The sequence below is a fragment of the Lepidochelys kempii genome, chromosome 4, assembly GCF_965140265.1.
Source record: "Lepidochelys kempii isolate rLepKem1 chromosome 4, rLepKem1.hap2, whole genome shotgun sequence".
Classification (NCBI taxonomy): domain Eukaryota; kingdom Metazoa; phylum Chordata; order Testudines; family Cheloniidae; genus Lepidochelys; species Lepidochelys kempii.
In genome coordinates, this window is record NC_133259.1 from 60,548,537 (window position 1) to 60,572,735 (window position 24,199).

Here is a 24,199-nt window from a genome sequence, read left to right on the forward strand (position 1 = left end):
ATAATGACAGTTAATATGAGATAGAGGGAGAACATGAATTAACACTAGACGTTGTCCTGGGATGCACTCTGTAAGAGCAAGATTTGGGCAGGAAGGACAGGGCTAGAAACTTTCCAGGTTTCCTCATATCTCTTTAAATTATTATTTGTTGTCAGTGGGTGTGTTCAAGTATTGTGAGCAACCATCATTCTTCAAACAAGTATTGGGACTGTCTGATTCAGGCTGTGATGTACTCCATGTCCCATATTTCTCATACTTTTTTAAGGCCCATTATAACTGACGATATTTCCCCAGTAAACAGTAGCATGATAATGCATTGTCTTGCTACTGTCAGTATATTAAATACCTATATCTCTATATTGTTTGAATTAGGGAAGTGTCTTCCATAACATAACAAACTTCATTTTCTTACTTCTACCAAACTGAGTGCCAAATACATAATGTAACTTTTCGTGTTCATATGACTAGAATTTGTCTTCTAACAGTTTCAGGAGTGCCTGATATCTCACTTGCCCATATTTTCTCCAGCAGAAGTCAGAATTCAGGGGTTTGTTTTGTTTGTGTTTTGGGAGTGTAAAAGATGCATGTGATGATGTCCTCCTATAATTTCTCTCTGTGATTTTTATAAGGTGGTGGTGTATGGATGCTGGCATGTTACTGTACATGAGTCTGCCAAGACATTGTAGAACTATGTTTCCTACTTTGTTTTCATTAAAGGTTTGATTCTGTGTAAGGCAATGTAGAGGTTCATGGTTTGGCCCTACTTTGTTAGGCTAATTCAGTGCATTGTGGTTTTAAATGGGGATATAGTGTACCAAAGGGCCATCCAGTTTCTTTTTGTAAAAAAGATAATGTACTTAGCGATAGAAATAACAAATCAGTTCTTAGGAATACCTTTGTTAGGAGTAAGCTTCAGCCTTTTCTTAAACTGTTTTGAAATTTAAATATTAGTACAGTAATAATATTTTTATTAATATTATTGGAGTAATTAAGGCTCTAATTCTTCTCACTTGAAAATCTATGAGGGTTTGATATAGACTTCAGTTGAAAGAAGATCAACCTCATGTTTGGAATAGACTTACTGGAGCCATAGGTTCAAATGCTACTGGGATTAACACAACCCTTCAATCTTCAAAAGCTGAGAATTTGAAATTTTCATACAGTTCATTTCTGATCAGAGGCAGTGTGTATAAATGAAGAATTTCATTCATCAGGAGCCACTTTCCAAGGGTCACTGTTTTTCAATGCTACATTGTTTTCCAAAAGATCTTTTCAAAAAGAAAATTTTCTTAAACCCTAGTGTATTTCATACAGTGTTTATATAAAGTGCTTCAGTATTGATATTAAACTGATTCAACATTATTCTTAAAAAGTAAGGCCCCGAATCAGCAAAGCACTGAAGCATGTGCTTAAGGATAATCAAAGACCTAAAAAACATTTTTTGACAACGTAGCACATACATTATTATCAAGCTTGGAAGGATTAGATTTTTTTGGATAAATGTCGGTAAATGTTGATTTCTCCATACATATAGAATTGGTTGAAAAAATATTTCCATAGATGATAATCAGAGTTTACAGATAGGCAAAGAAAGATGAATGCTGCTTGAGAACTTTTTAGAGTCAAAATCCTGTGATTTAGACTTTTGAATGAGACTTATTATAAATGGACTAAAATGAATAGTTAAAACTGGCATGATTTGTTGATTTCTGGATATTTACTTTCTATATTTCGACATGTGATGTTGAAAATTTGTGTTTTAATGGTTTATAAAGCTTGAACTTTTTGAATTTTGTCTATCCCATTCCATAATTGTCTGACCCTGCCCCCAGTCTGGAGGTTAAGTCAAGATATTGCAATTTAGGAGGTAACAGGTACGGCATATACTTGTTACAAAGGGGATATAATTGAGTGATAAACAGGAGTTGGAAGTAGTTTTAAGGAAGCTGGGAAAAGGAGGGTTGGGGCTTCTAAAATCTGGTTCCATGGGAGACAAATCCACCCTTTTCCTATCCCCCTTTAATCCTCATATGAGGGGAGGACTGTGGGGTCGCAGCAAGAGGCTTGGACCAGACTGGAAATGGGGAGAGCTGGTGGCAGCCCTCTCAAATGATTAAGGAAAGAAAGATGACCAGCAACGTACAATGTATTGCTGCATATTCCCAGATGTGTTAAGTGAAAACAGTTGCAGCCTAATTAAACCACATCCACTGCAGCTTGCCTTTCTACCTGCATGGCCAGGACAACAGCCCTGAGCTGAGGGGCTGGATCTTGGCATCCAGGTCTTACATTCCAGAAGTACATCCAACTCTGTCATACTTGCACCGCATATGAATGTGATGCTGTGAGTAGTAAGAGCACTGAGGCTTAAATTCCCATGTTAGTAAAAACAAATCCCATTGTTCCACTTCAGGTAGTTTTTTTGAACAGGAATGAAACATGTTTTCTGACTGTTGTCAGTGTGTCTTTGTTTGTTTTTCAACAGAGACCTATTCCTTCAACATGATCACAGTTACAGTTCAGATAAAATATATTTCTGTATAGCTACCAGGGCCCCAATCCAACATGCACATAAAGTACATCAGTAGTTGAAGTCAATGAAATTATTCATGGGCTTAAAGTTAGGCATGTACTTAAGTTCTTTCTTGGGTGAGAGCCTCTGGGTTATGGTAAGACTGACCTTACCATAACTTGACATTCCCATAGCCATAAGGCAAACTAAATTAGTGTACACTATCAGTCTTTCATGTTTTGATTCTCTTTTTTTCTTTCCTCTTGTTTTGTAGGGTTATAAAGCTACATCTGTTCCTGCAGTGATTTATAACGACAAATAATCTTCCACAGCAATTGCGTTCATCTACTGTTCTGGCTTCTACTGTTAGTCAGCAGAAGAGAATTAAACACAAAGCAAAGCACTCTTAATCTCAATAGACAGAGAGACTTTGTACAGTATGTTCTGTACCAAACTGAAAGACCTGAAGATCACCGGGGAATGTCCTTTCTCCTTACTGACCCAAAGTCATATATCTGATGAACATGAGGAGGAATGTGGAGAAGTGCCAAATAGTTCTAGAGCAGCTTTGCCAATCTGCAAAGAAGTCAGTGAAAAAGACGCTCACAGGAACCTTCCACAAAGGAAAACCAGTAGAAGCCGGGTGTATCTGCACACGTTAGCTGAAAGCATCTGCAAACTGCTCTTTCCTGAGGTAAATGATTACAGGGTACTGATAATAGTATTTTATTAGAGCATTACGGATAAACGTTCAAAGAATGCATTTTAAATAAGCATTAAAGTATATGTAAGTCTTTGAATCAAGTTCAAGCTCCTTGTTCTTCCTTCAGGGCCTTGCCTAGCTCTGTCCTTGCCTACATCTCTGCTCTCATTTCTTCATTCTCCCACTGCTGCTGGATGTAATTGTGCCAAAATCCATTTTGAATCATTGTGCCTCTTTCGCTTCATCCCTTCTTCCATGCTGCCCGGTACTCTTCAAAGGCCTCCCTTCGCCTTTTACATTAATCATCCTCCATCACTTCATTTAAATCACTCCTTAAAAATATGTTTCTTCTGCAAATCATTACACATAATCCACTACAGATAGGTAAATAAATCCTTTTAATAAAAATGCAAAATAGCTATTTCCATACTGAAGGCCCTTCTGGCATATTGCTTGTTTAAACTGTATTGTCTGTGTTTGATTTAGGGCCCAAACCTGTAATGCTTATTCATATAAGTAGTCCTTCTGAAGTCAACAGGATGCCTACGTGCAGTATTGAAACCAGTGGGCCTACTCGCCTCATTAAGGGTTACAGCAGCTAGCTTCCAAACTACTTGAAGCATTTCTTACTGTATTGCACTGAACATAGAATCATAGAGGGTTAGGGTTGGAAGGGACCTCAGGGGGTCATCTAGTCCAACCCCCTGCTTGAAGCAGGACCAATCCCCAATTTTTGCCCCAGATCCCTAAATGGCCCACTCAAGGATTGAACTCACAACCCTAGGTTTAGCAGGCCAGTGCTCAAACCACTGAGCTATCCCTCCCCCCAAATGTCTGTGCTAAATTAATGACAGGTTTCAGAGTAGCAGCCGTGTTAGTCTGTATTCGCAAAAAGAAAAGGAGTACTTGTGGCACCTTAGAGACTAACCAATTTATTTGAGCATAAGCTTTCGTGAGCTACAGCTCACTTCATCGGATGCATAAAGTGGAAAATACAGTGAGGAGATTTATATACACACAGACCATGAAAAAATGGGTGTTTATCATACACATTGTAAGGAGAGTGATCACTTAAGATGAGCTATTACCAGCAGGAGAATGGGGTGGGGGGAGAGAAAACCTTTTGAAGTGATAATCTTGTTTATTCCTCCTCCTCCCCCCTACCCCCACTGTTCCTCAGGCGTTCTTGTTAACTCCTGGAAATGTGCTGGAAATGGCCCACCTTGATTATCACTTCAAAAGGTTTTCTCTCCCCCCACCCCACTCTCCTGCTGGTAATAGCTCAACTTAAGTGATCACTCTCCTTACAATGTGTATGATAAACACCAATTTTTTCATGGTCTGTGTGTATATAAATCTCCTCACTGTATTTTCCACTTTATGCATCCGATGAAGTGAGCTGTAGCTCACGAAAGCTTATGCTCAAATAAATAGGTTAGTCTCTAAGGTGCCACAAGTACTCCTTTTCTTTTTGTGCTAAATTAATAATACAAATAATAGTGACATGCAGAAATAGTAAAGACATATTTTCTCAGGTGCAACTTAAGGCCTAGTGCAAAAAGAAATAGAGGATATACATGCCCTGCTCAAACTAGCTGAGCAGTCAGGTGCCACAATATCGGTTTCAAAAAGTATTGATAGCAGTTGTTTTAAATACTAAAAATAAATAATTAAACATTGCCCAAATAGTGAGGTCCATGCACAGGCAAACTCCATTGATTTCAATAGTAGTGAGAACTGGATTAAGTCCTGAGGGTTTGACTCAATGAAAGGAGCTATGTGAACCTGCACCAAACAGATTTTAGAAAGCATCTGCTTGACCTGCAAGGCAATATGTGCACTGCAGATGAGAGGGAGACTGCCAGTCCATATAGACAGACTTGTGCTAGCTTGCGTGGGTGTTGCAGCATAGGTAGCAGCTTGGGCTAGTCACCCAAGATTGGACCCAGGGGGTTGGATGGGCGTGGACTCAAGTGGCTATCCTGAGCCACCACCCATGCCACAGCATCCACACTGCTATTTTTAGCATGCTAGCTCGAGGAGAGCTAGCGCATGTCTGTCTACTCAGGCTGGGAGACACACTCCCAGCTGCAGTGTAAACATAGTCCAATTGTCTGGCTTAGGCTGAGTTCCATGACAGGTGTGATGTCATGTGTATAGTGCATGCTGGGACCTTCTAGTGGATGGGGAGTTGGTGATCAGTGGTTAAGTTGGTTCTCATGAAGTCTTAATAGGGGGAAATAAATTTTCAATTGTTAATGTTCTGAGTGTCTATGTTAGCTTGGCTGGTGACATTCAGCACACATTGCAGCAAGCGATGGAATGTTGTTCATTCTATTTGCATGTCTGTTTTCACAGCTCTTCCAGTTCTTATACTCAGCCTATCAATTTTTAATAGACTCTCTTCTTTTACTTTCTGCCTGGTGCAGTAACATGAAAGACATCTATCACTTAAAATAAATTCAGAGGAAATTAAATTCTGCAGGCAAATGTATTGGCCACAGTGCCTTCTCGCAGTGGTCCCACCACAGTCATTTGTTAACACATTGTCTGTGACTGAAGCATATTTTGCTTGGCTAATTTTATTTTTAATTTGCTGCTGCTAATTCTCTCTCTCTTGCTCTCTCTCTCGCTCTCTCTCTCTAACAAAATAGATTTTTTGTTTTTTGGAGAATGGTGTAAGTGTACACAGCTCTTCTATATAGAAAGACCATAGTCCAGATCCTCGTTGGGTGAAAAGGGCGCAGCTCCACTAATGCTGTGACCATGTGCACTAGCAGAGGACCTGGCCCAAGGTTACTACAACAGGAGTCAACAGTAGTTGAAATCAGTGGAGCTCTGTGCAGGCACAGCAGTCTGTTTTCATCCTATCAGCTGCAGGATCAGGGCCTGTTTTCCCAATCATCCTCCTTTCTAGATGGATTTAAGTTTGTTTAAAAGCTTATTTCTTACTAGATTACCTTGTGCTTCCTTGCCTAACAGTGACTTATGTCACCCTTTTTTCAATATGAAAACTTCAAAACAAAATGCCAGATTGTGTCCCTGATCAAAGCGTGTCACTTCCATTGACGTCGATGAGACTTATGCGTAGGAATCAAGAGCACAGTATGGCCCAAAATAACTTTTCTTTAGGCTCAAGATAAAAGAGAATGCATGTGGGTTTTTTGTTTCCTTGCTTGTTTGGATTTTTTTTTTTTTTAATGATAGAGTACAGTACTTGGAGTTGAGTGAAGAGTTGGATTGCCCTCCACAATCTGTTCCTGTTGATATGCTCATGTGAATTACGTCTTGTTTAAATGAGGTTTCTTTGGGTTTATTTGAAAACCAAACTATTTGCCTTTCTTATGATATTTGTTTTTCCAGCAGAGTATCCTTCCGTCCTGGCCTGTCTTCTGGAAGCATACAAAGTGGAAATTACAGTGGAACTGATACATTTCCACTGGATATGGACAGGCCAGACCAAAGAGAATCTGCACACAGGGACCCTGAAATGAGAGGATAGCATGCTCCCTGGTGGTTTTCTGTGCTGGACCATGGAGGTGTGGGTTTTGAGTGGTGCTGGGGCATGGTCAATAGATCCAGTCACAGGGCAGATTCACTGGTCTGGAGCCATATATTAGGTGTGTGCAGAGAGCTGTGGCCTGTGTTCCAGACCGGAGGCTGGAGTAGGAACTGCAGAGTGGATGTGCAAGTGTGGGCTGGAGCGGGGTTGGATTATATCCTTCAGACACCCTAGTTGGCCATTCTCACCAAGTCTTTTTACCTGGCTCTTTAAATAACCAGAATTTCACCCTTAGGATGCCTTTTTTAGAATGGGCAGAGTCACGCTGGGGTTATGGGAATTCCTATATTCAAAACTGTTCTCTTTTCTCAGGTATTTTATCATCACAAAAATGGTTGTAGAGGTTATTTGAGGCACTGGTTGGTGGTTATTTTGGAAACTATATTTTATGACTTTTCATCTTGACCCCTTTAACGTGACTTCCTAAAATTGCCAGGAAAAAAATTGCAGCACTTAAAGCCCATAGAAACGTTATTGCTTAAGAGAAGCACTATCTGTTGTCCTTCAATGTGGGATGTACAAGAAATATAATTAGTTTTTTAGGAAAAAGTTAACTGCAATATGAAAACATGGCATTAGTAGGAACATTGCCAGCAGATCGAGGGAAGTGATTATTCCCCTCTATTCAACACTGGTGAGGCCACATCTGGAGTATGGTGTTCAATTTTGGGCCCCCCACTATAGAAAGGATGTGGACAAATTGGAGAGAGTCCAGCGGAGGGCAATGAAAATGATTAGGAGGCTGAGGCACATGACTTATGAGGAGAGGCTGAGGGAACTGGGCTTATTTAGTCTGCAGAGGAGAAGAGTGGGGGGGGGGGTTGATAGCAGCCTTCAACTACCTGAAGGGGGGTTCCAAAGATGATGGAGCTAGGCTGTTCTCAATGATGGCAGATGACAGAACAAGGAGCAATGGTCTCAAGTTGCAGTGAGGGGGATCTAGGTTGGAAATTAGGAAAAACTATTTCACTAGGAGGGTGGTAAAACACTGGAATGGGTTACCTAGGGAGGTGGTGGAATCTCCATCCTTCGAGATTTTTAAGGCCCAGCTTGACAAAGCCCTGGCTGGGATGATTTAGTTGGGGTTGGTCCTGCTTTGAGCAGGGGATTGGACTAGGTGATCTCCTGAGGTCTTTTCCAACCCTTATCTTCTATGATTCTCTGATTATTTTTCTTATCCTTACAGCCACATTTCGTAGGGCAGTTTTGAGCTATGGTGTTTAGTCTTTTTCATTTTTAATTTATGGCAATAGAAAGTAGAGCTGATTATGTCAAAAGCTACATTTTAGAAACAGTGTTTTCGTTATCAGCATCTAGCAACATGGAAGTAAAGCCACATCACAGTATTTAGAATACACCACCATAGTGGCACATTGACACAGATTACTTGATTACAGTGTTACTGGAACTGAAGATACCAAAATAAACTAATCTCTAAAAATTGATATTTTATGCTTTTCTAATGACTTTCACTCTTTGAAAGGGAATATTAATTCTTAAAAAGCAAATAAAGCCTTTTTATAATAATATAATTCTTTTTATTGCATTTTTTGGTTGGGATTCCTCTGAGACCTTTTCTACTCGGCTTATCCAGAACACTTCATCCAGTTCTCTGGGATTCAGAAAACTCAGTTCAACTCCAGAGTTTGTCACTGAGGTTCCTTTATTTGGCATACAGCAACACTATGCTGAGTTGATCCAACTCAAACCCGGGGGTGCGGTGGTGGGGTGAATGCAGGGTAAATCACAGCTCCAAAGTTATACAGAAACTCTCTCCCTTTACATACATTTACACATCTCACTCAAATTAATATACCTTACATCACACGTTTTTGAATTGGCTTGATTACTCTGCAGGAAAAATTCCCAGTGTAGCATGCTCTGTCCCTGAATTGTACATGCGCTACCTATTCCTTACCTACATTCCTGTGAATGATTCTCTGAGTGTTCTCCCTCTTGTCTTAGCTGACTCAGACATTCTATGCTTACTTCCCATTCTGTCTTCCAAGAAATGAAACCTCCTGCTAAGTGTTAATTGCTCATGTCAGGACAGGCCTCAGCTACAATTTTAAGCAACTGACATTTTAATTAACTTATCACTTTTCATTTCCAGTTTGAAAGGTTACATCTTGCACTTCAGAGAACATTAGCAAAGAACAAAATAAAAGAAAGCAGGTATGTTTAATGTGTTCGTGTAAATGACACTTGGTAAAGGAGAGTGGAAAGGAGTAGTTAGTGAAGGTGAATCAGGATTCCTGAGATCTATTTTCAGTTCCACCACTGATTTGATGTGTGGTCTTGTTCATGTCATTTAATTTCTCTGTGCAACAGTTTATTTAAAAATACTTACAGAGGTGTTGTCTGACTTAAATAACTAAAGGGATAATTCAACAACATTGGTGCAGGGACCACCCCTTGGGTAGGGTAGGCAGGAGTGTTTATAGGAGCCCAGCTAGCAGAGGCTGCAACAGATATATGCAGTGTAGATGTTTGTTTGGGTTATGGCTAGAGCAAGAGGGTACCAGAATCTGGGCTCTAGCGTGAACCTAAATGCCTATGCTGCAATTAAACAGCCCCTAGCCCAAGTCAGCTGACACGAGTCATCTGCAGGTGTTTAACTGCAGTGTAGACATACCCTCAGTCAAAGTCAATGGGAGCTAACTGTGCTCAGCATCTCTAAAAGATAAGGCCCCTCAAGGTGTCTCAAGTTGGCTATTCAAAAAGCAAGGCCTCTTGAATTAGTGGATATTTTTGAAAATGTTGGCTTAAGTGTTTATTGTTTATATCTGCAGGAGAAAACAATACTGAATTAGGGGAAAATGTTGCTACTAACTACAACAATATACAATTCCTATGTAGCATATAAATAATATTTTACATTTTAAAAGTACTTTACAAACACTGACTAATCCAAAATTAACCAATTGGATAGTATATGTTAATTGCTGCTTCCTGAACGGTTCATCAATGGGGATTATTTTTTTCTTGATCTTTAATTTTATATTCCTTTTAGAATGTTAGTCTGAAAGAGAAAAAAAATAAGCTATTGAAAATCCGGATGATAATGAAGAATGTAGACATTTCCAGTACTATGGTGATATATATATTTCCAGGTATTTCAGATTCAGAATGTAGGGAACAGTATATGTACAATGTGTTCAAAATGTATTGGTTAAATTAAGGTAAGGATAATCCTTAGTTTAGCTCAAAGTTTGTCAGTGAATGCTGATTACCTCAAAAGAATTCAGTAGGTCTAATTCTTGTCTTGTGCAAATCTGGAGCAACTCCACTGAACTAACTAATTTTGAAATCAATGGAGTTACCCCTGATATTTATCAGTAAAATAGAAATATTTTCTGACATGCATTTTTAATGTAAATTAATTCAGAGAAATGCATAATTTCAATAAATGCCTGATTATATTATAGAGTATAGAATACAAGTACAGGTAAGTAGAAAATGTCACCATAGGTACAAATGCTGAAGTCAATGAGAATTTCAGTCAATTAAGGTCCATAGCATTTGACCTATATTTCTTACCATTTAATTCAAGATCAGACCACTTAAAACATGAATGTATCACAAGTTTACAGGGCAATGCAATATTGTACCAAGGCCCATTTGTGATGAAATGAAAATTTGCATGTTGATCAACAGAGCCAATCTTTACACAGCATGCATGGGGAAAATATTTTATGTTACTTTCCTAGTATTTTTTTCATTGCACTGTGATCTTCATTAAGTTTTATTGTTGATTTTGCAGATTTTTTTTTTAAATTTACATTTTTATGGTCTTTTCAGGAAATACGAGGAGAGAGAAGATTTTGAAAAAATAATCACTGATCATGCAAATGCAGCAGGTAATATGACACCATTAAATAATATTAAGTAATCACTAATCTTGGTTGTACACACCTGGGATTGAACTGGGGACTAAATGCTAAAAGAACTAAAAGCATGAATTGCACAACTTGAGATAAAGAGCCAAAGTGCTTTATGTAGGGCTGTAACAGACTCATATAGAGTGGGACATGTTACACATACTCACCAGTGGATTACAGATATTGCTGGTCAAACATTTTCAATTGAAATTGAAATCCAGATTTGTTTGAACCTGTACTACCCTCTAAATAACTAGCAGCCTACTGCAGTCTGGGGAGAACAGATCAAGTTTGATCTAAAACATGAAATTCATAAGAATGGCTATACTGGGTCAGACTAATGGTCCATCTAGCCCAGTATCCTGTCTTTCGACAGAGGCCAGTGCCAGATGCTTCAGAGGGAGTGAACAGAACAGGGTAATTTAATCAAGTGATCTATATCCCCTGTCACCAGTCCCAGCTTCTAGCCGTCACAGGTATATAGGGACACTCAGAGAGCATTGGGTTGCTTCTCTGGTAATCTTGACTAATAGCCATTGGTGGACCAATCCACCATGAACTTATCTAATTCTTTTTTTTACCCAGTTATACTTTTGGCCTTCACAACATTCTTTGGCAATGAGTTCCACAGGTTGGCTATGGGTTGTGTGAAGAAGTACTTCTGTATATTTGCCAGCCTATTAATTTCATCGGGGACCCCTGGTTCTTGTGTTATGTTAAGGGGTAAATAACATTCCCATATTCACTTTCTCCACACCATTCATGATTTTATAGACCTCTATCATATCCCCTTTAGTCATCTCTTTTCTAACCAGAACAGTCCCTGTCTTGTTTTTAGCTGTGCTGTATATAGGACTAGCTTATTGACCTAGAGGTAAGTGCTGTGCCAAAATATGTTTTAATTCCTGAAGCCAAGAGTGGCTCTTTCTGCATCTCTGGAGGGAAGGTGGAGTCTTGTGTCCTTCAATAGCAAGACCTACTAACTGGTTAGGAATGACACTGGCAAAGTTTTGAGGAGCCCAGTTCAGCACTACTGGGCAGAAGATGTTTAGCTGAGACAAAACTTGTATTTGGTAAGGGAGATTATATAAGGAGAAAACAAGAGGTTAAGGTGCAAGCTCTACCCAGACTCTGTGTTTCCCAGTCACTGGATATTATGACTTAACTAAGTTAATTCTAACCCAGAGTCTCTTTTGACGGCTGTGCTGGGATGGGGAAGTGTAGTGCTAGAAGGGTATGAGTTCGTGCTGGGTGGGGAAAAAGGATTGAAACTCAAAGTGATTGACTGAAATGTGGGTCTACATTTGTAGGTGTTCCAGTTGAAACTGTAAAGGAATCTCTTGGTGAAGAGCTATTCAAAATATGTTATGAAGAGGATGAACACATCTTAGGAGCTGTTGGAGGAACCCTTAAGGACTTCTTGAACAGTTTCAATACCTTTCTGAAGCAGAGTGGCCATTGCCAAGAAGCAGACGAAAAGAGCAAACTTGAGGAAGCCTCCATATTATGCCTGGAAAAAGATCAAGACTTCTTAAATGTGTACTGTTTCTTTCCTAAGAAAATAACTAGTCTCATTCTGCCTGGCATTATTAAGGCAGCAGCTCATATTTTGTATGAAACCGAAGTGGAAGTTATGCTTATGCCCCCCTGCTTTCGTAATGACTGCACGGAGTTTATTAACCAGCCATATTTGTTGTACTCTGTACTAGTCAAAAGCACAAGACCTTCCTTATCTCCATGTAAACCACAGTCCTCTCTTGTGATTTCCGCCTCTCTCTTCTGTAAGACTTTCCCATTTCATTTCATGTTTGACAAGGATATGGCTGTTCTGCAAGTTGGCAATGGGATAAGGAGACTTTTGAACAGGAGAGAATTTCTAGCAAATCCTAACTTTGAGGAGTACTTTGAAATTCTTACCCCTAGAATAAACTGCACATTTAGTGGGATCATGACAATGCTCAATATGCAGTTTACTGTACGAGTGAAGAGATGGGACAATGCTGTTAAGAAGTCATCAAGGGTAAGAACTGATGCATAAGTATTATTTCTGTGAAGCATTTATTTGCTTTTCTTTTCTTTATTGGAGGCAGAGTTATAAATCAATAGCCACTATAAAGAAGGCACAGTCTGTAATCCTAGATTTTCTGCCTCCCATAGCTAATACAACAAATAATGATTATAATAATATTTTCTAAACTTGAGTATCTCCAGGAAACAGGAGACTATACTGTCATCTCTAGTCAGATGCAGAATGTTGTGTAACAAAATGTAGGCCAAATCCTGAAGCTTTTACTCAATCAAAACTCTTTTACTTCCCTAGGAATTTAATCTGAATAAGGACCGCAAGATTTGGCCCTATATTTGTTTATGTTAAGAAAATGTAACAGGTGGTTATTGAGATGAAAAGTAAAGCCAAGGAAGCACTGTCCCTTTGGAGACAGTTACATTCGCTAAGGGACAGAGCAGCTGCAGAACAGAGGCAGAGAAAGTGGCATTGAAAGCTTTACCACACTGCCCTGTTAGTCTGCCTTATCCCTGATCTGGAGAGGGTGAGAGGATAGTTCACTCTCCAGATTCATTCAGCCTTTGATACCTTTGCTGACAGTGTCCTCATGTATACCAATTAGTGATATATTTATTTATTTAGTGCTGTGGACACTGCGTCACTGGCAAACAGGCTGAGACACAGTAGCTCAGACAGCGGCTTTTGATCATCATTGGCCTGTGCTCAGTTCGAACTTATGACTTATATGAGATGGGCTCCAAACCCCCATTAATGAGTAACTGAGCCATTCAGCCCCACCATCTGAAGAACTCTATGTATTAAAGGTTTTAATCAACTTTTACCTTAAAGTGGGGGGAAATGACAATGCTGCTTTAGTGAGTTTATCTAAGGTTTGTTTCTTTTACTGGTAGCTCAAATACAGTAATAGACTGTATCTTAAAGACTCCAAGAGATGACAGATTCCAGAAATATGTGTATTTGTTTGTGCCTGCAAAAGATACATTTGCCTTTGCAGGTACATACACATGCAAATGTCCATTTGCAAACAACATAGGGTATCTGCTCTTTGAAAATTTGCCCATAAAAGCAATGATAATGAAAGCTATGCATTACCTTCATATACTATATGATTAGGTGTGAAAGAGAACAATAGAAAATAGTTAATGCAAAACGTTTTGCTTTCTTTTGTAGAGAATTAAAACATGATGCTCATGTTACTTATGCCTATTTATTTTTAAATTGTGCTAGTTTGTAAAGTTCTTCTGCTGAAATAGAAGCGGATTCCCTCCCCCCCTTCCTTCAGACACACAGACAAACATAAACAAGTTGGTGCATGAAACAGATAATGTAGTTGTTAACTCAGATCTATAGATTTCTGATCAACAAATGCACACCAAAAATGCACAAAATTATGCTCTTGGCTATTGGTTTCTCCCCAGTATACACTGACACTTACTGATGCCATATCAGACATAGGCATTTTATCAGTAAGTACTGCTTTACCCTGGCACCTAGGAGTCCAACAGTAGTTCTGATAATTGCCTGGGTCCACTGGATGGCTTTAAGGGAACTTCAGCACCATATGTTTCCCTTTAATTATTTTTAAAAAATACAAGGCCATAGGACCAAACCGTTCTTTGTGTGATACAGCCTGTCTGCCCTAATTCTTCCCCTTCCTGAATTATTGCCATAGCTGTGGACGACTCTTCTTTCTTTTATTGTCTCAGGTAATGGATCTTAAAGGCCAAATGATCTATATTTTTGAATCCGGTGCCATCTTGTTCTTGGGATCTCCCTGTGTGGACAGATTAGAAGATTTTACAGGACGTGGATTATACCTTTCTGATATTCCAATTCATAATGCACTGAGGGATGTTGTTTTGATAGGAGAACAAGCCAGAGCTCAAGATGGACTAAAGAAGAGATTAGGAAAGCTTAAAGCTACTCTTGAGAAGGCCCACCAAGCTCTGGAAGAGGAGAAGAAGAAGACAGTAGATCTTTTGTGCTCAATTTTTCCTGGTGAGGTTGCTCAGCAGCTGTGGCAGGGACAAGTTGTGCAAGCCAAGAAATTTAATAATGTCACAATGCTTTTCTCTGACATTGTAGGATTCACTGCCATCTGTGCCCAGTGCTCACCTATGCAGGTTATCACCATGCTTAATGAGCTCTATACTCGCTTTGATTACCAGTGCGGAGAGCTAGATGTCTACAAGGTAGAGAATTTATTGCATTTCTATGGCAATCTTGGGGGTCAGAGTAGGAGGAGGGGGGGAAGGAAGGAAAGGGAGACTAAGCTGGTATAGAGAATAATAGGATTTGAAAAATTATTTTGACACAGACCTTAACTATAATAGTTTGACAGGTCACAAAATGAAACAGAGATTGTCTACAAAGTCAGCTGATTGTGCAAACATGTGGGAAATTTGCTGAAAGTTAGGGGCCTTAGGTTAAAGTTCTGCTCTCAGGTACACTCTCAGGTGAATCGGGGGTAAGCATTTGATCAAAGTAGGTGCCAGAGTCCCACAGCAGGGGGTAAGTATTTTAGCATAATAAAGCAATTGCCAGCACCAGTGCAAGGCAGTCTTTGCAACTGCTCTTTGCAGGACTTGATCCAATTATCTTTTAGGACTCAGTCTTTCCTCAGATAAAACTCCAATTGAATCCAGTGGCAGTTTTGTCTTAGTAAGAACTGCAGGGTGTGGCCTATTGAGAGCATTTAAAACTATGCCATATGTCTTCTTCATCTCAGACTGCATAGACAGTAAGAGACAAATGTATATGTTTAGGTGGAGACCATTGGAGATGCTTATTGCGTGGCTGGAGGTTTACACAAAGAAAGCGAGACACACGCTGTTCAAATAGCATTGATGGCACTGAAGATGATGGAGCTGTCAGATGAGGTGATGTCTCCCCATGGAGAGCCTATCAAGGTCAGGCAAATATATTAGAAACATATTCATGTATAGATTTTTTTTGCTGGGGTGGAAATGTTTATTATTTTGTCATCAATGAAATGTCACCTACATAACATTTAATAACTTGGAACAAACAGGGAGAGTGTGGGAATGATCTGACAAGAGGACCAGAGTTTTAATTCTCTTAGGGATTAGGGTTCTATAAGGAAGGAAAGATTAAACCAAAAATGTAAAAATCCATTAGGAGGGCTGAAATTCTCTGAAATCATTTGCAGAACATTAGTGTACTGTTGTTCAGTGTTTCAGCAGCAATAAAGTTGCCATGGATGTGCAATATTCTGCTATGGTACTTTATTTAGGAGACTAAACCTGTCTCTCTCAAATTAAATCAGTGAGAAAATTACATTTGGAAGGGACTATTTTGAGGCAGTGGGTGAATATGAATCACCAAAAGGACAACAATAATCCTTATTGCAAGAGTGTCTAAAACATGACAGTTTTTTCCATCCCAGTTTTGTGTTAAACCATTAACATTAACTTGGGCAAAACTTCAGTCAGCTATGGTGGGGTTACAACAAAGTAAGGCTCCAATTTAACAAAGCATGTGCTTAATTTTAGGCATGGGTTTACATCTCATTAAAAAAAAATGGGACTAGTATGAACAAATTTACTCCTGTGCATGTTTGCATTAAAAGAATGGTCAACTAAACATTTTATCAGTTTCACCAGGAAGTACTAAATATGGCACTAATCCAAAATACATATGTCAAGAGAAGTCTTTCTATTGAATTCAGTGAGATTTGGATTGGATCCTGTTTTTATTAAGTCTATAGGCCTCTGGGACCCCAGACATTATTATTATTATTATTTAGTACATTTCCTTGCATCTTTATTCATTTGTTTTTAAATCCAGTTCCTCTTTTATGGGTTAAAATAATTCTTGTGGCTCAGATAGAAGTCCAAGAAAAGTTATTTTGAGATGGCTATGTACTCCACATTTTATCAGCAAGAACGCCACCCTACTGTTATAAACATGTCCCATTATTTATTATAAGTCACAACAGATTAAAAAAATAAAATGTAATTAGAAAGATGCTGGAAACATTTTAACAATATTTAATGAAGAACTTCACAATTTCCATCACAAATGCTGACGTCATAGTTTTGAAAGACAGATACTATTAAACTTATAAAATTCATTTAAGAGTTGCAGAAAATAATGTGTATTGCATAAGAAGTTACAAGCATCAAATGGAAGCTTTTTATAAATGAAAGTGAAGCTTCCTCCATTTCTGATCTCTTAATAGAATTATTGGCTGTTTTGTGCACTGTGTCTCAGCTTTATTATTCCATTTTTTAAATACATTTTCTAAAAAAGATGCCTGAGTGCACATTTCTTATTTTAAGCTAGCCTGCTATATTAGTGTCCATTAGTGTCAGACATCCGTGGGCTCTGTTGTGTGGTGGATGTTGTTTTTGTTGCAGAGAGCTCTGCTTTTCTATTTAAAACTGTACAGAACGTCAGTTCAGCTCTTGTTAAAGGTGTAGAATTGAGAGTTGTAGAGATGCAAAAGAATGGTCTAGCACAGGTAGTAGCAGTGCAAGCTCCTCCACAGTGTTCCACCACTCTGCCAAACCACTGTTCTGGAGAGACCCGCTCTAAGTGCGAGAGAATCGTTCATCTAAGAGGTCCTTTAAAGGGAGAACAAATAAAACAGAAGGAACACAAAAAACAATATCAAATAAGCAAAATATGCAAACCCTAATACTAATTACAGAAGAAGAGACTCCTGCACACTCCAACCGACCTATGCATTCGATAGCCGGCTTGTTTGATCAATTACTCAATTCCCATGTCTTAGAACCAGGCTTTACTCTAGGTATGCCCACTTCTACCACTGGAACTGTGGTGTACATGTGTCATCATTTTCCTTCTTTAGAGCTCAAACTCTGACCTTAAGACAAAACCCAATGCTTCTTACATTTATTTAATCATGTCACCAGCCCATCTTTCCACTGTATAATTCCCCTTCCCTCTAAATACCCAGGAAGGTAAACTGAGAGTTATTGTGTCTCCTGATGTCATTTCTAGATCAATTTAGGGCTGTAGAGACCAACTTGATCACAGTTATATAAGCAAATGAATGTCTGTTTAATATTTATGGCAGTAAAATTAAGCAGTTTAGTCTCTCCCTGAGCAGGTTTACTTCCGTCTAATGAAAACGGAATACGTGCATCTAAAGGAGATGACCCCCACCTCATGATCATTCTAATTAAGGATGAACCAATAAAATGAACTGATTTCAATAGATTAAACTATTTTAGCTAACAAATATTGTTTTATGTATTTTATTTAAAGATGCGTATTGGCCTCCATTCTGGATCCGTCTTTGCTGGAGTTGTTGGGGTTAAAATGCCACGTTATTGTCTCTTTGGAAACAATGTAACTCTTGCCAACAAGTTTGAGTCTTGCAGTATACCTAGGAAAATAAATGTCAGTCCAACAACTTACAGGTACAGTAATTTACAGCATATAGTTACCAAAAAAATAATCTAAAACTAGTGACTGTTTCTTTAGTACTTTCACAATTGTTTCCCTCATTTTCTTTTCAAAATATTGTTTGCTTTCCTATTTTATCCATTGACCTTACTGCTCATGATTGTACCTTGATTATTTTTACTCAAGAGCTGGACAGCCACAAGCAAAGTGTGGAGTGAGGCTGAGTAGCTAATATGTATTTTCTCCCCGCCCTATTTAGAACAATAAAAAGTCTTGATAACTTAAATACATTTTGCTACTAACCTTGAAGCTTTGTATCTTTTACTTTTTCTTCATCTCCTGGTATCTGGTCTTCATTGAGCTAAGTGATTTTCAATGGGAGCTGGGAAACTAACTCACTTAGGCACCTTCGAAAATAACAGCCTAACTGAACAGTTGGTAGGCTCTTAAGAAAACATCTCTAGACATTGACAAGCATGGCTACTATCACCAGATCTTGAATATTCCTTGTTTAAGAAAGATAACTGAGTAGATTGTAGCAAAGCAACTCTAGTGACATCTGATTTATAAAAATTTCGTTGATGCCATTGACCCCAAGGCATTGTTGACAGTTCTGTGGACACTACTGGAGAGACACAGAGTTGCAGTTAAGTTGCTCTGCTGTTTTCTCACAGGGAGGACCCAGAATACAGGGTTAGGAGATTATTCAATCAGTCAGATAGAGAGCTCTCCCTTGTGAGATACAGAAGGATCCTGTTCTGTCACGCCTCCTGTTGAATGTATATTTGAGGCCACTAGGGGAAATAATGCGGTTTGTTTGAATTTGCTGATGATACACAGCTCTAAGTCTTTATTTCACATCCCCAGATCGATATAATCTGTTGGCTTTTCCAGCATCTGGCCAAGATCACGGCTTGAATAATAATGGGCTGGTTGAAAAATGAATTCAGATAAAGTCTGAGGTGATGACGTTGGGTGGGGGAAGAAACCAGTGACAACAGGGAAGTGATATTTGTTCCTTCTATTAAGGAGGTACCCTGCCTTTTGTTCCTGTAGCTCACAGTGGAGGTCTATTAGATCCCTAGCTTCTTCAGAGTGTCAAGATAACCTTGGTGGCCAAGAATGCTTTTTTTTCTATATGCACATGGCAAAGAAGTTGTGAGGATGTAGTCACATATCAGATGTAGTCCTCAACACCATTATTCATGTCTGTGTCACTTCTAGATTGGATTAGTGCAATATACTTTACTTACGGTTACACCTGAAGAACACCTGGAAACTTCAACTAGTGCAGATTATGTCTTCTTGCTTTCTTAGTAGTGTTTTGCACATAGACCATATTTTACTTGTGTTTCACAGACTGTGCTGGCTTCCACTTCATTTCTGGGTTCAATTCAAGGTGCCAGTTTTGATCTATAGAGTCCTTATGAGTTGGACCCTAAGTATCCAAGTCCATCTCTCTTGTCCTGTTTTACCTGGCAGTTGAGATCAGCTGGAAAGTTTGAGCTGATAGTTCCTTGATGTATACTTCATTGGGAAGTATGCAGTGTTGTTGTATCTGTGTTGGTCCCAGGATACTAGAGAGCCAAAGTGGGTGAGGTAATATCTTTTATTGGACCAACTTCAGAAGTGAAATCCTTGCTGATCTTAAACACAAAAAAGAAGCTTACAAGAAGTGGAAGATTGGACAAATGACCAGGGATGAGTATAAAAATATTGCTCGGGCATGCAGGAGTGAAATCAGGAAGGCCAAATCACACCTGGAGTTGCAGCTAACAAGAGATGTTAAGAGTAACAAGAAGGGTTTCTTCAGGTATGTTAGCAACAAGAAGAAAGTCAAGGAAAGTGTGGGCCCCTTACTGAATGAGGGAGGCAACCTAGTGACAGAGGATGTGGAAAAAGCTAATGTACTCAATGCTTTTTTTGCCTCTGTCTTCACAAACAAGGCCAGCTCCCAGACTGCTGCACTAGGCAGCACAGCATGGGGAGGAGGTGACCAGCCCTCTGTGGAGAAAGAAGTGGTTCAGGATTATTTAGAAAAGCTGGACGTGCACAAGTCCATGGGGCCAGATGCGTTGCATCCGAGAGTGCTAAAGGAGTTGGTGAATGTGATTGCAGAGCCATTGGCCATTATCTTTGAAAACTCATGGCGATCGGGTGAGGTCCCGGACGACTGGAAAAAGGCTAATGTAGTGCCCATCTTTAAAAAAGGGAAGAAGGACATCCTGGGAAATACAGGCCAGTCAGCCTCACCTCAGTCCCTGGAAAAATCATGGAGCAGGTCCTCAAGGAATCAATTCTGAAGCACTTAGAGGAGAGGAAAGTGATCAGGAACAGTCAGCATGGATTCACCAAGGGCAAGTCATGCTTGACTAATCTAATTGCCTTCTATGACGAGATAACTGGCTCTGTGGATAAAGGGAAAGCAGTGGACATGTTGTTCCTTGACTTTAGCAAAGCTTTTGACACGGTCTCCCACAGTATTCTTGCCAGCAAGTTAAAGAAGTATGGGCTGGATGAATGCACTATAAGGTGGATAGAAAGCTGGCTAGATTGTCGGGCTCAACGGGTAGTGATCAATGGCTCCATGTCTAGTTGGCAGCCGGTATCAAGTGGAGTGCCCCAAGGGTCGGTCCGGAGGCTGGTTTTGTTCAATATCTTCATAAATGATCTGGAGGATGGTGTGAATTGCACCCTCAGCAAGTTTGCAGATGACACTAAACGGGGAGGAGAGGTAGATATGCTGGAGGATAGGGATAGGATACAGAGGGACCTAGACAAATTGGAGGATTGGGCCAAAAGAATCTTGATGAGGTTCAACAAGGAGAAGTGCAGAGTCCTGCACTTAGGACGGAAGAATCCAATGCACTGCTACAGACTAGGGACCGAATGGCTCGGCAGCAGTTCTGCAGAAAAGGACCTAGGGGTTACAGTGGACAAGAAGCTGGATATGAGTCAACAGTGTGCCTTTGTTGCCAAGAAGTCCAATGGCATTTTGGAATGTATAAGTAGGGGCATTGCCAGCAGATGGAGGGACGTGATTGTTCCCCTCTGTTGGACACTGGTGAGGCCTCATCTGGAGTACTGTGTCCAGTTTTGGGCCCCACACTACAAGAAGGATGTGGAAAAATTGGAAAGAGTCCAGCGAAGGGCAACAAAAATGATTAGGGGACTGGAACACATGACTTATGAGGAGAAGCTGAGGGAACTGGGGATGTTTAGTTTGCGGAAGAGAAGAATGAGGGGGGATTTGATAGCTGCTTTCAACTACCTGAAAGGGAGTTCCAAAGAGGATGGCTCTAGACTGTTCTCAGTGGTAGCAGATGACAGAACAAGGAGTAATGGTCTCAAGTTGCAGTGGGGGAGATTTAGGTTGGATATTAAGAAAAACTTTTTCACTGGGGGGGGTGGTGAAACACTGGAATGCGTTACCTAGGGAGGTGGTGGAATCTCCTTCCTTAGAAGTTTTTAAGGTCATGCTTGACAAAGCCCTGGCTGGGATGATTTAGTTGGTGTTGGTCCTGCTTTGAGCAGGGGGTTGGACTAGATGACCTCCTGAGGTCCCTTCCAACCCTGATGTTCTATGATTCTATGATTCACCCACCTAGTCTCTCCAACTTCATTGGGAAGGACATTCTCAATGCAGGACACTTAATTATGGAATTTGCTATCTTCCTTGTTGCAAAGGAGCCCAAATCTGTTGACCTTCAGTAAGACCTTCAGTCAGGCTTGTTGTGATGGCAGGGATTTGGCTTAGATGGAGAATTCCTTTCCCTATCATTTCAGCACTATCGTAAGTTGTTGATTACATGTATTCTTGCAGCCTTTTAATAGTTTACACACAAAGGTGTATTAAAACTTCACATATGTTGTGTCAATAATTATCTCTAAAATGTAGAAGTAAACTTTTTGTTTGTAATTCAGATGCCAGAGGAGATGACTGGCTTTAGTGGAAGTTTGTGTAAAATAGCATGAAGGTTATATTTAATATTAGGTCTAAATATTTTACTTGAGAAATCCTTCAGCATCTCATTGGTTGAAAGATGACTTCTGGTGCCAGGTTTATATAATAATTTGATTTATTATTTAATGCTAAATAGTCTCTTGAAATGTTAACAACAAATCTATCATGTACATTCAGAACAAGGAGAAATACAAACATGCCTTGTATGGACAAAAAAGGAGAGACTATGTTCCTGTTTGAGTATCTCATGTACCCGCATGTCAATCAATGAGCAAAGGTTATGCTAAATAAGCAAGACAATATTTTAAAATAACATATAGATACTGGAACAAATTCTGCTCCAATTTACAAGATATGTAAAAAGAAGAATGTTGTCACTAGCAGTAGCAGTTAGTGTTTGATTTCATATTTAATCAAGTCATTTTAATTGTCTCATAGGCTGCTAAAAGAATATCCAGATTTTGTGTTCACACCTCGCTCAAGAGAAGAACTTCCTCCAAACTTTCCCAGTGATATTCCTGGTATTTGTTACTTTCTGGACGCTTATCTTCAAGGAACAAATTCAAAGCCTTGGTTTCAAAAGAGAGCATTTGAAGATGGTAATGCAAATTTCTTGGGCAAGGCAACGGGGGTAGACTAAATTGTACATTCACACATTTACAAAAGAATTTTATAAATATTTTAATTTTGTATAAATTGAGAGTTTAAAAAAGTATGAAACATGAAAGCACTTTAGATTGTTAATACCTGAAAGCCAGTATTAAAATTTCAGGAAGTATGTCAGATACTACTTTTTATTTTTACTTTCCAGAAGATATATAGTCACTAAAATAATATTTCAACTTCATTATTTAAAACACTGTTTAAGAGTACTTTTTCCCCCCGTGGTAATCTGTGCTACATAACGACCATTTCAACTCTACCTGTCCTGAAAATTCCAAACATGTTGTACGTACGGTGTATCAAAAAATGTTGTGTACAAATGATGCAGTCAGATGCGGTTTGGTTCGCTGGTGCATACCAATGACTATTAAAATGCAGTTTTCTTAGTTGCTCCATATGAAAAAGGAAACACCCATTACTGAAATAACTCCTTCCATTGCATCTTTGCATCTTCCATTGCATCTTTACAGTCCTATGTGGTGCTGCCCATCTCCTAGAGGGAGCTGAAGTCAACAGTAATTGAAGGCACTCAGCACCTTGATGGATCAGGTTGCTACTTGTAACTAATGCCAGTATATACAGTGGAATATGGATGCTTACTGTTCCCTGAACTTTGATTTCTTTGTGCATAAAATAAATATTTATAGACTATTCAAATATTGTATAATCATACACTAAAGCCTCTGTAATCAAATAAGATTTTAGTTTTTGGAGTTTTTAAACCCTATTTTAAAAATTATTTCCCTCTGATACTATGTATCATAGCAATAAATGTTTTCTTTTTGTTGTCAATTAATTTTTAATTCTTTTGAGGGAAGTAATAGTACATAATGTAGAGTGTTTATATAGAAAGGAAATTCCAAGCGGACTGTATCGTGTGTAGGATACAAACATATTGCTTTGAACATATGATCTTATACTTCAGCTAGAAATAATGTAGAGGTGAAATGGACTCTGAAATATGTACAGTTCACTCACTTTAAAATTTGTCAATGAGACCTAAAGGTGAAGACAAATGCTTTGAAATATACGAGTACACATCTGCAGCCTTCATATTACTAATACATACGTTTTAAAAGTAAACAGAGGTTTCTTTAGCTATTGAGACTTGACTTCAGGATTCTATTTCTACTGCAAGTTAATAACTTTGCACAGTCACTCTCCTGAGACACACAACTTGGCCCCTATAGTAGATTGGGACTGGCATACCTTGCACTGACTTAGGGTATTTGTGATAACATCAGTTCCTTGCAAGAGAGACACTGATATCTGAACTCATAAACGTTCTTGTGTATTTACTTACTGATTTAAAAAGCATTTCAGTTGTCCTCTAGGGCTGATCCAACAGAAAATATCAGTGGGCTTCGAGTCTGCCCAGGTACTAGAAATCCTGCCCCAGAAAACAACACGGTTAATCACTGCTGAGCTATCCAGGATGTTGGCAGATATCATAAAGTGACTTCTTTACTTTCCAACTCCCCTTCTGATTTTTGG

General features: G+C 39.2%; 1 protein-coding gene across 5 annotated transcripts in view; it reads left to right on the plus strand.

The window, feature by feature from the left end:
• The window catches only part of GUCY1A1 (guanylate cyclase 1 soluble subunit alpha 1), a 44,926-nt gene extending 21,450 nt beyond the window's left edge, over positions 1 to 23,476 (plus strand). For 4 of the 5 annotated variants that reach the window (XM_073341434.1, XM_073341435.1, XM_073341436.1 and 1 more), the window contains 8 exons: positions 2,787 to 3,206; positions 8,891 to 8,952; positions 10,579 to 10,637; positions 11,969 to 12,678; positions 14,391 to 14,876; positions 15,450 to 15,593; positions 17,938 to 18,092; positions 22,481 to 23,476. In XM_073341434.1, the coding sequence (XP_073197535.1) occupies positions 2,952 to 3,206; positions 8,891 to 8,952; positions 10,579 to 10,637; positions 11,969 to 12,678; positions 14,391 to 14,876; positions 15,450 to 15,593; positions 17,938 to 18,092; positions 22,481 to 22,682 (2,073 nt within the window). In that variant the 5' untranslated portion in view covers positions 2,787 to 2,951 and the 3' untranslated portion in view covers positions 22,683 to 23,476. The remainder of the gene's footprint in view (positions 1 to 2,786; positions 3,207 to 8,890; positions 8,953 to 10,578; positions 10,638 to 11,968; positions 12,679 to 14,390; positions 14,877 to 15,449; positions 15,594 to 17,937; positions 18,093 to 22,480) is intronic. The other variant, XM_073341437.1, reaches the window with a different exon arrangement.
• Positions 23,477 to 24,199: the final 723 nt, after the last annotated feature.